At 28.5% G+C, this 13,417-nt stretch overlaps 1 protein-coding gene across 1 annotated transcript in view; it reads right to left on the bottom strand.

Moving 5' to 3' along the window:
* LOC111622522 (alpha-centractin) overlaps nt 1-13,417 on the bottom strand; it is a 36,077-nt gene that overhangs the window by 13,407 nt on the left and 9,253 nt on the right. Inside the window, exon 2 of the mRNA XM_023364924.1 lies at nt 11,772-11,836. Coding sequence (XP_023220692.1) covers nt 11,772-11,836 — 65 coding nt within the window. The remainder of the gene's footprint in view (nt 1-11,771; nt 11,837-13,417) is intronic.

The following is a 13,417-nucleotide window of genomic DNA, read 5'->3' as shown; positions in this document are numbered from 1 at the left end:
TAAATTATTGCATTAAATTTTGTTTGTGATCTTTATTTACTAACTAAAAAAAAATTTGGCTCTTAATTAAGATATATTGATATCAGATAGTACTGTATTATATATTATAATTTCATGAAACATACATAATATAATTTAAATTACACACAATTTCATATTTATAATTACAATGTAACCTACATTAAGTATAAAAGAAAGTAAAATGTGATAATTTTCTTTCAGCATAAATTAATTCAATCTGCTACTTTTAATTATTGCTTTCTATTTTATTTGGCTTTGTTCACTTCATGTGAACTAAAACATTTATATAACATATTTATAACTAATTCTAAAAAGACAACTTGATTCAGTAAGAATATAAAATAATAATAAATTTTATATTTAAGAAAATTTTAAAATTTGATTAAATCACAATAATTTGTATCAACTGAAATTCTATACATTAAGATTTTTATTTTACAAATATTGTATAAATACAAAGAATTGAACATTTAATTGTAAGCTGGAGTAATGGCAGCTTCTATCAAAAAGTATTCAATTAGCATTTTTACAAATATTCTTAAAATTTTTTAAAAGCATTCACAATATATAAATTTCTTTATTTATAAAAATACCATACAATTTGTTGCTATGTCAACAATTTCCATAAAAAGCTGTGATATGTCAAAGACAGATGGTGACATTCTGTATGAAAGATATGTGGATTTATCCTGTTTCGAGCATTGTTCTATTGTATTTTTTATGCTTAAACACTAACCGTAACAATGACAAAAGAAAAATGAAAGTTCAAAGTCTTGCATCTTGAAAATGACAGAGATTATCAAATTATTGAATTTATTTGAAAATTTTAAGTTGAATTAGTAAATATAATACATTTCAAAGATAGCATTGAGAACCGAAAAACTATGCATATATTAATCACAATTTTAGTCATTGATAATTCTTCATGATATATAACAGAATGCAATTATTTATTGCTTCTGCCAATTAAATATACTATTCCACTGTTTTTCACTAAGCCATTTCTGATATTTCACAATAGATATTTGGCTTGGGTCTTATCATATAGCATCTTCACAATAAGTTATTCAATAAAACTTAAAAATTAATGCAGAAATATGAAAATATCTGCAAATCACAGCATCAATTGAATTTCTAAGTATGATCCAGGGCAATCAAAGCAATGAACTATCAATAACAACTGAGTAGCAACAGGTTTATAGTAGCCAAAGGACTGTGTATATATATTACCACTATATCTCTGCAACAAGCATGACATACAAGTACATACATACATAGCACAAACAGAACCTGTAACCTTTCAGTAATTGATTATTCTGCTAACACAATTCACATTGGATCAAATCCAAAAAATATAAAACAGTTAAACTAATTTGGATTGTTTGATATTATTGCTACAAAATTGCCAACAAACTGTCGTTTATGCAATATTATGGGTGTAACAACATTCATTTACAGCTATTTGTGATGGATATTTTGCATTAATATTTTAGTATTAAATATTTACAATTTCATCATTTAAACAAAATTTTAGTAAAACTCCTTGCACAGTTATAAATAATTGAGAAGAAAATTGCAACCATATAAGCTAGCCAAAATGTTTTACATTAATACTGTTATTCTCAATTTAAATCAATATTGTGTCACACAGATAAATTGATCAGATTTTTATGTAAAATAAAGGATTATTTCTGTAAAAATACCTACTTTAAAAGGCTATAATTTCAAACAAGATTCATTTTATTTACTTAATGCTCTGTCAAAATGCACAAGAAAATAAAATGCAATTTAATCTTGTTCTTGTTATTCAGTCATTGAAAACATACCCTACCTACAAAAGGAGGTAGCACTGAACACTTTAACACTAATAAAAAAATTGTTTATTTGTACTATTACTTAGAGCAACAAATGTACAAAATATGAGAAAACATACTGTTAATTATTTTTATTATTTACTGATTATAAATTCAGTTAAATAAGGCAGATGTTGCAGATCACCTGTTGGACTTTCAATCTAATTTTTGTGTTCTTCAGTATGATTTCATCCTCAAATTATTGCACCAGTTTACATCAAATTAGTTTTCTCATTCCAAAATTTGTGCAGGAACAGCTTAAGTACTGTATTTGCATATACACATTGTCCCATTGTCATCTTACATTAAATCTTTATACAGGAATTTGGTCACAAAAAAATAAAATTACAGAAATTCTGATTTATAATTTATCAATGAAATATTCTAAAATTTGGTTTGGATTTAATGTTATATTGAGTGATCAAATGAATGCACTTTCAAAAAGATATTTAGTGTTGCCAAACACACCATGTGCTATCAGAGTTGGCGATGCACCAACAGAGCAACACACAAAGCTGGCTCACAATAATACAAAGTCAGACTTGGCATGTCACCAAATTTCTTGTGCTGATTCCCACAAGTTCACTTTTATTTGATCACCTTGTGTAATAAAATTACTTAAAAACTATACATTCTTTGTCAAAACTGTATTGCATATATTGAATGTTCTTAGAACATTCCTCTAATTTATGAACAGACAGATCCATACCTAATACATACCTATTGAAATTTACAAAATTTGTATGAATAAATGACAATTGCAAAGTTATTTCAGTAATGCATATTTTCCTTGAATTTCAACTGACGAGTGCACCAATTTATAAGAAACTTTTCTTTATAACACACATCCAAAACTTTAATAAAATTTGCTCTATAAATATTTGATTAAGGCATTAACAAACTTAAAATTTTGAAGTTTAGCTGTGCATTAAACAAAAACTATTGAAAAATTTAAACAAATAACATATCACATCATTAAAAACAAACACCCTGAGGTTAACATTCACTCAATTATTGACTTCTAGATATAACAACCTTCAAGCAATGTTAACTATAATTATTGCAGATTGCACGAGTGAAGAAGTGATTTTCTGAAACAAAATTACTCTGAAGAACTAGGAAAGAATTCCAGTACAAATTCAGAGTATGCACAACCAGATAGTTCNAAAGTATCGGCAGCATGGCGAACATGCATACTATAACAGTCAAGAAAGTTAGCATAGCGGCAACTCTCTTAACTCTTGTTTCTATATGCACTCTATTGTATTTTAATGTATTTACGGGCATTATTTTAACACTTTATTGTAGTTTAATGTATTTACTGGTATTATTTTAACTAATTATAGCCAATATGTAGAGATGGCGCTTATACGATAGAATATCTTTTTAAAAAACGTTCCAAAAATAACGCCTGTATCGTAACGCAAATTTTTGGTTCGAAGTTCGATTTTTCAGTTTTTTCTTGATAAAGACCATTGAATATGGTCGAAAACGTTTGAATTTATCTATTAAATTACGGCTGCATATGTAAAGGTTTGTTTGAGTGTATTTAGTTAAGAAATGCAGTCTCTGACGAGTTAAAATGTATCTATTATGTACAGTACAGTGCACTCAATTCTACTCTCAATTTTTGTAATATGGTAAAGTAACCAGATCCTGAATTATAAAAAGTGAAATGTTCAACTGGATGCTTCCAGAATGTTGGATAAGTTACATCATCAATTCCAGTAGATGATCATTGGTTTTCTATGTTTCTGACATCAATGACAGATTTTACAATCAATGAACATTTTACTTATTCATTTCTTCTTATTTACAAAATAATGACATCCAGCAATAACGACAATGAAAAGTTCATTAGGCCTATGACTCTGAAAGTTTTGTTTGCTTTTAGCCATAGCTTTGTTTGCTTTAACTGCTTTTTTTAACTCAGATAATTAGCAAAAACTATAAACTCTCTTTTATAACTGATCAGCAAAACTATGTTACTTGCATTTGGTACATAGCAGTGTTTTTCAACCATCAGTTCACAAAAAATTTGATTGTACTAATGCTGGTGCAGTCGATTGTGTGTGACATTTAGATAGTCATCTAAAGTTACTGCACGTACTTTGTTACATAAAGTAACTCTAGATATGCATGTATAAAATAAGCATAATTCATAGCTGCATATAATTACAGGTCCACATAAAATATAAAAAAAAAATAGACTGAATTTTAATTATTAGATAATTATTTTTTTAACAGTTAGATTATATTTTTATAAACAATCCTAAAATTTGCTACTAGAAAATAAAAAAACAAACATTTTATATTTTAAAGTAGACAAAAATTAAATATTTTATTTATAGTTAAATCAAAATACAGTAATATCCCAGACTTACGCGATAGGTGGGACCAAGCGATAACCACGTAAGTCGGGGTATAATTTCGCAATTTGTGTAAAATCCAAGTCGGGTGTATGTAAGCTAATAAATGTTCTTGTTAATCTTATCTCGTCTTTTGATTCTTTCACGATCACAAGGAATCACCACATAGTTTCTCAAGTCTCCATAGATATAACAAACACAGAAATAAATAACACAAAATAAATTGTAGTTATGTGTCGATTCTACGCGACACATCTGAACATGTCAGCTAAACAATAGTGTAGGGGGAGTGAGTAACCAAGAGTTGCATGGTGATCAAACAAAAGACGAATCGACAAGATTTGAAAATCGCGTAACTCCGGGTTCATGTAAGTCGGGGTAGCGTAAGTCGAGGTATTACTGTACATGAAATTTTTTTTTATAACAATGTTTCCAACCAAACATATTTGCATTAAAAAATAGTTATATCACAAATGATTTCTAAAATTCATATTTAACTTGACACATATAATAGTCACATTGTATAATAATGTTTCTGTTATCCATCATTCTTCTAGTTATTTGGTAATGGATGTTACCATCAACTAAAATGATTTAGTTACAGAAGATAAAAATCAGCTGAAATGAATTTAAATTTATTCAGGTAAAGCCTTTTTTTATTTCTACTAAATTATTTTTAACTTTCTTTCTTCAACTTAGCTGCCATCTTTTACTTTTTTCTTCAAGGACTTTCATTTTTAATTACTGTGATTATTAAGTTATAATCAAACTTCTCCACAACACCGTGTTATAGCAAAATTAAACAACTACAAACCTTTACGGTGCAATATTGAATAAGATCAAGATAAAAAGTTCCCACAAACGTTTTCGAACCTAATTATGGTTCTTCCTCAGGTGACGACGACAGATGCGTAATTCTTGGATTTCGTTGAATGAATCTCTTTCAAATTTTGTATTCCATCAAATGATTTTTTCACCTGAGGAAGAACCATAATTAGGTTCAAAATTGTTTGTGGGAACTTTTTATCTTGATTTTATTCAATATCGCACTGTAAAGGTTTGTAGTTGTTTAATTTTATTAAGTTATATTTTTATAAATTACAGTAGAGCATCGATTATCCGACTCAATTGGGGACTCAGGTTGGTCGGATAACCGAAAAGAATGAAAAAAAAATACATTATTAGTATAGTATATTACAGGGGTGGCCAACCTGCGGCTCACAAGCCACATGCGGCTCTTTGAAGGATTATTTGTGGCTCTCGATAAATGTACCTGAGTTCCCTTTTCATTTTTGTGTTATTATATTTTAAAAAATTATTATCGTTCCATATGTGTTTCAAAATGTCTTTTAAATTACTAACAACAAATATGAAAGACTAAGTGCAACGTTGTAACAAATTTAATTTCTGTCCAAGTTAAGAATGACATGACTCATCGAAAACTGCGCGAATGAACATAAACAGTGGCGTAATCGTCCATTATCGACCGACTCCAGACCAATTTTAAATTTGTAAATTGTCATTGCAACGGACAGTTGACATTGTGCTCTGGAGAAAACAATTTGTATCACTCTTGCTACGGATATAATTTGTAATCAGGAATTTTTGGTAAGTTAGCTATAATTTGTTTCGTAGTATGTAACACGTGTTGTTATTGTTTTAACAACACAAAACTTGTATTTTCTAAATTTCTTTATTTATTTCCAGTTCTTTTAAAAAAATGACAACAGAGAACAAAAATAAAAAAAGAAAATACGAGCAAGAAAATAGAAGTTTTAATAATGAGTGGGAGGAGAATTTCTTTTTTGTTGACAATAACGGAAAAGCATTATGTGTTATTTGTAATTCTACAGTAAAAAATTATAAAGCTAGCAATTTACATCGACATTATGAAACCAATCATCCTCAGTTTTCTAATCAGTATCCACCAAATTCCAAATTAAGATCAGATAAACTTGCTTCTTTAAAATCAAATTTAAATAAACAACAGTCAATTTTGACGACCTTTAGCAATCAAGCTAATAATGTGGCTGAAGCCAGTTTTGTTATTGCCTGGAATATTGCTCATGCAAAATGTCCGTATGGAGAGGGAGAGTTTATTAAAAAAAACTTGGAAGATGTACTTAAAGTTTTAGATCCAAATAATGCAGCATTGCACATAGTTGTTTCGCAAATTTCCATCTCAAGACACACAACCGAACGACACATAACTGCAATTAACACATCTCTTGAATATAATTTTAAAAATGATTTGAAGAACTGTATTGCATTCAGCTTAGCCCTTGACGAATCGACAGATATCACAGATATTCCACAATTGGCAGTTTTGATATGTTTTGTTTCACTTGACTTCATTGTTAAAGAAGAATTATTAGATTTAGTAGCACTTCAAGAGTCAACCCGCGGTATCGATATTAAAAATGCATTAGATTCCATAATGAAAACTTTTGATATGCCTCTTAATAAACTTGTATGCATTGCAACTGATGGAGCTCCGGCAATGTTGGGTAAAAAAGTCGGTCTTATTGGGCTTTTAAAAGATGATTATCAAATTCCACAATTCATACTGATTCACTGCATAATTCACCAAGAACATCTCGTTACAAAATATTTAAAATATCCTGATGTTATTAAAACAGTGTCACACATTGTAAATTACATTCGCACCAATGCAAAAAATCATCGACAATTCAAAAATTTCCTTGAAGAATTAAAGGACAAAGAACTTCCAAATGGCATTAATTTCTTTTGCATTGTTAGATGGTTATCTAGCTACAACGTATTAAATCGTTATATTTGTAATTTGTTTGATCCGATAACTGCATTTCTAAAAGAAAAGGAAATAACCTATTCAGAATTAGACGATGACGAGTGGTTACAAGACTTAATGTTTTTGACTGATGTCATGGAACATGCAAACACTGAATTTACAATTGCAGGGGAAAGATAAAATAATATCTGACCTCTCACAGTGTATATTTAGTTTTCAAACTAAGTTACAACTTTTTCAAAAGGACATTAAAAGTAAAACATTTTGTCATTTTCCTCTAATTAAAAAAATTTGTTCCAATATTAAACAAGAAAAACTCAACAAGTATATTTTTAAAAAAGCTAGAAGGAATATTGACGGAATTCCAAAATAGATTTCAAGACTTGAAATATTTTAAATCGTCTCTTGATTTTTTTCTGAATTTATTTGAAATTAACATAATTCAAGGTGAGTTTTCCATTTCTAATATAATTATGACCAAAAAAGCATCTGGAGAACTAGAATTAACAGAGATGCAAGAAGATCAAGCTCTACAATTAAAATATAATTCGACATCGATTACTGAATTTTGGAAATTTGTACCAGAATCGAAGTATCCTGAATTAAAAAAGGCTGCTTGTCGAATTATTTCAATATTCGGAACAATGTAGTTATGTGAATCATTTTATTCCACTTTAAAATTCGTGAAATCCAAACACCGATCAGTATTAACTAACCAGCATCTGAAAGAATTACTGAGAAGTGCTGTCACCAATTATTCACCAAATTTTAAAGAATTATCAAAAGAAGTAAAATAAATGTGTTTAATTTTTAATATTTAAATTCAATACACATATTTTGTACTTTTATTTATATGTTTTCAATAAATATAATTTCTGTAAAAAAATTTTTTTAATACCTTTTTTGCATACCTTTTTAATACGTATTTAATTGCGGCTCGCAAAAAATTTCAAATTTTGAAAAATGGCTCGGACTATCAAGGAGATTGGCCACCCTGGGTATATTAGTATATCCCGTGTAATTAGTACTGTATATTAATATATCGCTATTAACCAACTTTGCGTTGAATTTTCATCAATGTTAAGCCTAACAAGTTTTTTTTAAAATAATAATCGTCACTATTGTATCGTTAAAAATTATTTTTAAATTATTTTATAGCTCACAAAACAAACAACCACTCATAATTAGAAAATTAAGTCTCGTTTAAATACTGGCCTCCCTTCAATGGTTGAGCCAGTGTTGCCAGCTAAAACATGCAAAAATTTAACAAAAATAATATTAAAGTAGCCAAGACATAGCCAAATATTGTAGTGCCACATCACTAGTGGACATTTGAAATTTGCCGACTAGAACGGTCGGTTAACTGATGTGACGGTTAATCAGGGATCGGATAATCAATGCTCTACTGTATTTTAAAAATTCTCAAGAACAGCACAAGCTTAAAATATTGTTTCATTACTGATATTCATATATACTAAGTCTCAAAAATCAAGTAATACTTTTAACTGAAGATATCTTAAGTTAACACTACAGTTTTCATTCAAAATTCAAATTGCACATTTGTGGATAAAGTTTAAAAGCTTCAAAAACATTTATTTGATGCTAAATCAATGTTAAAAGCTTTAGTTAATTGAAAGTGTTTTTTTTCACTTGGATTTTGAAATTTTTTATATCTTAAGGAATTGAAAATATATTTTGAATAGTCTGATTAGTGTTAGATAAATCAGACTTTATTTAAAATATAGAACATTGAAGAAGATATAGCACAATTTATGAAAAAGCTGCACTGACATAGAAATGTATCTTAAATGATTTATTTGGAGAAAAATGCGATTTGATAATGTAATAAAATTTTTTTTAACCTAAAGATCAAAAAATTCAATAAACAAATGCAGTCTAGAAACATGATAAATTGTTACTGTACTTGTCATTTTTTATTATATCTGAATACATTAGTATATCAAAGAAAAAACAAAAAAAAAAATATAATGGACACAAATGTGAATGTAATCAATGATTTCAATGTAAAAACTAGCAGTAATGATTAAAACAGAAAACTATTCAGGTTTAAAATTATTCCTTTTTAATTATCAAATACTTCTAAGGTTTAAAAAAAAATTAAACCCATAATTTATTACAACTACTTTAGTTATATATACTAGTATATGCAAACTGATTTAGCTGTTTTTATGTTATTCCTATTATGTAATTGTTCTAGTTACTTGGCTCCATCTCACATTACTATTATATCTGTGTATATAACTACTACTGCTATTTTTGTACTGATCTTTCTTTTAACAGGTTATGTTCACTAATTTTTTTGACTTAATTTTCTTTCTTTAGAAATATATCCTTTACTCACTATCTTTGCTAATTTTCTTATTTAAGATTAAAATATTATACATTATGTTATAAACAAAAGGTTTTCATCTTTATCACTGCACAATAATTATGTTTTTCTGTTATAATGGATTCTTACTTTCTGTTACAAATTTATGTTAATATAATTTCTGTACCAGAAATCTAAGAGAGTTAAAAGAAAAACCATGCTTTCTACTGTATTTCAGATAATTTGCAATTTTTTAATCAGATAAGTTCCAATAGGAGCATAAATCAATGCTCTATTTATGTGGTAATAAATCTTGTAATAACCTATGTCTCAATTATGATTGTAGATATATTTGAATAAATAAATTCTGTAAAGGTAGACATTACACACCATCTCTTGATAAAGTTAATAATTTTACAGTAGAGCCTCGATTATCCGACTCAATTGGGGACTGGGGTTGGTCAGATAATTGAAAAGTCGGATAACCGAAAAGTATGAAAAAATCCATTATTAGTATAGTATATTATTATATCCCATGTAATTAGTATATTAGTATATCNTATCCTGTTTCGAGCATTGTTCTATTGTATTTTTTATGCTTAAACACTAACCGTAACAATGACAAAAGAAAAATGAAAGTTCAAAGTCTTGCATCTTGAAAATGACAGAGATTATCAAATTATTGAATTTATTTGAAAATTTTAAGTTGAATTAGTAAATGTGATACATTGCAAAGGTAGCACTGAGAAATGAAAAACTACGCATACATTTTTCACGATTTTAGTCATTGATAATTCTTCATGGTACATAACAGAATGCAATTATTTATTGCTTCTGCTAATTAAATATACTATTCCACTGTTTTTCAAAGTCACTGAGCCATTTCTGATATTTCACAATGGATATTTGTCTTGGATCTTATCATATAGCATCTTCACAATAAGTTATTCAATAAAACTTAAAAATTAATGCAGAAATATGAAAATATCTGCAAATCACAGCATCAACTGAATTTCTNAAAGTAAAATGTGATAATTTTCTTTCAGCATAAATTAATTCAATCTGCTACTTTTAATTATTGCTTTCTATTTTATTTGGCTTTGTTCACTTCATGTGAACTAAAACATTTATATAACATATTTATAACTAATTCTAAAAAGACAACTTGATTCAGTAAGAATATAAAATAATAATAAATTTTATATTTAAGAAAATTTTAAAATTTGATTAAATCACAATAATTTGTATCAACTGAAATTCTATACATTAAGATTTTTATTTTACAAATATTGTATAAATACAAAGAATTGAACATTTAATTGTAAGCTGGAGTAATGGCAGCTTCTATCAAAAAGTATTCAATTAGCATTTTTACAAATATTCTTAAAATTTTTTAAAAGCATTCACAATATATAAATTTCTTTATTTATAAAAATACCATACAATTTGTTGCTATGTCAACAATTTCCATAAAAAGCTGTGATATGTCAAAGACAGATGGTGACATTCTGTATGAAAGATATGTGGATTTATCCTGTTTCGAGCATTGTTCTATTGTATTTTTTATGCTTAAACACTAACCGTAACAATGACAAAAGAAAAATGAAAGTTCAAAGTCTTGCATCTTGAAAATGACAGAGATTATCAAATTATTGAATTTATTTGAAAATTTTAAGTTGAATTAGTAAATGTGATACATTGCAAAGGTAGCACTGAGAAATGAAAAACTACGCATACATTTTTCACGATTTTAGTCATTGATAATTCTTCATGGTACATAACAGAATGCAATTATTTATTGCTTCTGCTAATTAAATATACTATTCCACTGTTTTTCAAAGTCACTGAGCCATTTCTGATATTTCACAATGGATATTTGTCTTGGATCTTATCATATAGCATCTTCACAATAAGTTATTCAATAAAACTTAAAAATTAATGCAGAAATATGAAAATATCTGCAAATCACAGCATCAACTGAATTTCTAAGTATGATCCAGGGCAATCAAAGCAATGAACTATCAATAACAACTGAGTAGCAACAGATTTAAGTATCAACTGAAATTCAAATTTTTTTTTTTAAATTTATAAATGTAAATTTTAAAATTATATAAATAATCTGTAAGCATATGATTTGTGATCATAATTGAAAACAATTAAAGAAAACTCTATTTTCCTTAATTTTCCTCTCTTATTTCTTAATACTGTAGATAAATATGAAAATCTTTATATTAATACAGGAAAAAATCTGAATACAGAAAATGTATAGAAAAAGAAACTCAGCTTAAGAGTTAAAATAATAATATTTAAAAAAAACACTTTAAGATATGAAATGCATTTGATCAAAGTCTTCTAAAAAAACCTCCACGTTACTTAATTTTAATAAAATAATAAAAATTATATGTAATAGTAAAATGTAAACTACTTACTAATTTGGAAAATGGCATTTTGGAACTTGATCACCAGCAAAGCCTGCTTTTATTACACCAGAACCCTAATGATTAATTATAAATGATAATTATTAATTGCATTAAATTTGGAAATTACTTATTATATAAAATTTTAATTATTAAATTTTATAAATTCTGCTACAGCAAAAGGATATAAACTAGTGATAGGATAACCAATGGTTTCCAGTAACAGTAACACATTATATGTGCATAATCATTATTACAATTTATAGTGCTAGAGAATAAATTAGTTACCGATTCAGTGATCAAAAGGCTACATCAATATATTGGTATCAATCTGTACATATATTTGGAGAACTGGGCCAGGGTCAGGTTCATCAAAACAAAGAAGGGAAGTAGAAGCATAAGTCTGATTTACTCATCTGCTTGGGGGAAGTAATCAGGGTAGTAGTACTACTATTGATATTGATAAGTTTTTATACATTAGCATATGTTGTTTCACACTGTTTTTTTTTTTTTTTTATAAAATGAGAAGAAAAATTTCTCATTGTTGGGCTTTGAGTGGATGTAAAAAATAATATGTATCTAAATACACTCAAACAAACCTTTACATATGCAGCCGTAATTTAATAGATAAATTCAAACGTTTTCGACCATATTCAATGGTCTTTATCAAGAAAAAACTGAAAAATCGAACTTCGAACCAAAAATTTGCGTTACGATACAGGCGTTATTTTTGGAACGTTTTTTAAAAGATATTCTATCGTATAAGCGCCATCTCTACATATTGGCTATAATTAGTTAAAATAATACCAGTAAATACATTAAACTACAATAAAGTGTTAAAATAATGCCCGTAAATACATTAAAATACAATAGAGTGCATATAGAAACAAGAGTTAAGAGAGTTGCCGCTATGCTAACTTTCTTGACTGTTATAGTATGCATGTTCGCCATGCTGCCGATACTTTGCTTGCATCCCGGAAGTTGATAGCTAAACCTTTTTGGCTTGTTTTGCAGATATGCCAGGCTTCAGCGTATCTGAGGTGCTTTTTGTCGCGTACTATTTGTATCAATTTAGCACGGTCCCACTCCGCTTTGACCTCTTGTGGGTCGACTAAGACGTACGTCGCCAGCGCTGTGCACGGCTGTTCTTTTCTTATATTTCTCTGATGCTCTAACAGCCTTTGTTTGATGGATCTTCCGGTAGCTCCGATGTAGAACATCATATTCTGCCTCTGTGTGTCTGTAACCGGGATTCTGTAGACTCCTGGAATAGTGTTCTTGTCCACAGCATCTTTGTCTGCCCTTAGCAACTGATAAATAGTGGGACTCCTTTTGTATACTATTCTTTTCTTTGTAGCAGCTCCTATTCGCCTATATACGTTGCTTAGCGAGGCCTTGTACTCCATCGTTGTGAACTCTTCTGTATTTTGTAGACTTCTCATCTTGCTACGTGTCTTACATAGGCTTTTTATAGCTTTAGTATTAATCCCGTGTCTCTTAGCTAATTTATTGATATAACCGAGCTCTTCGTTTCTGTCCTGGGTACTGCTGCAGTGCGAATAAGCTCGCGCGATGAGCGCCCGGAATGCTGCTAGCTTATACTTAGGCGGGTCGTGTGAATTCCATGGGATAAATATCGGGTTGTACGTAGGCTTTCT

The sequence above is a fragment of the Centruroides sculpturatus genome, unplaced genomic scaffold (assembly GCF_000671375.1).
Source record: "Centruroides sculpturatus isolate CEXI.00-Female unplaced genomic scaffold, Cexi_2.0 scaffold291, whole genome shotgun sequence".
NCBI classification, from domain to species: domain Eukaryota; kingdom Metazoa; phylum Arthropoda; class Arachnida; order Scorpiones; family Buthidae; genus Centruroides; species Centruroides sculpturatus.
The sequence above is the reverse complement of the archived record's forward strand: the minus strand, read 5'-3'. Positions and strand labels throughout refer to the sequence as shown.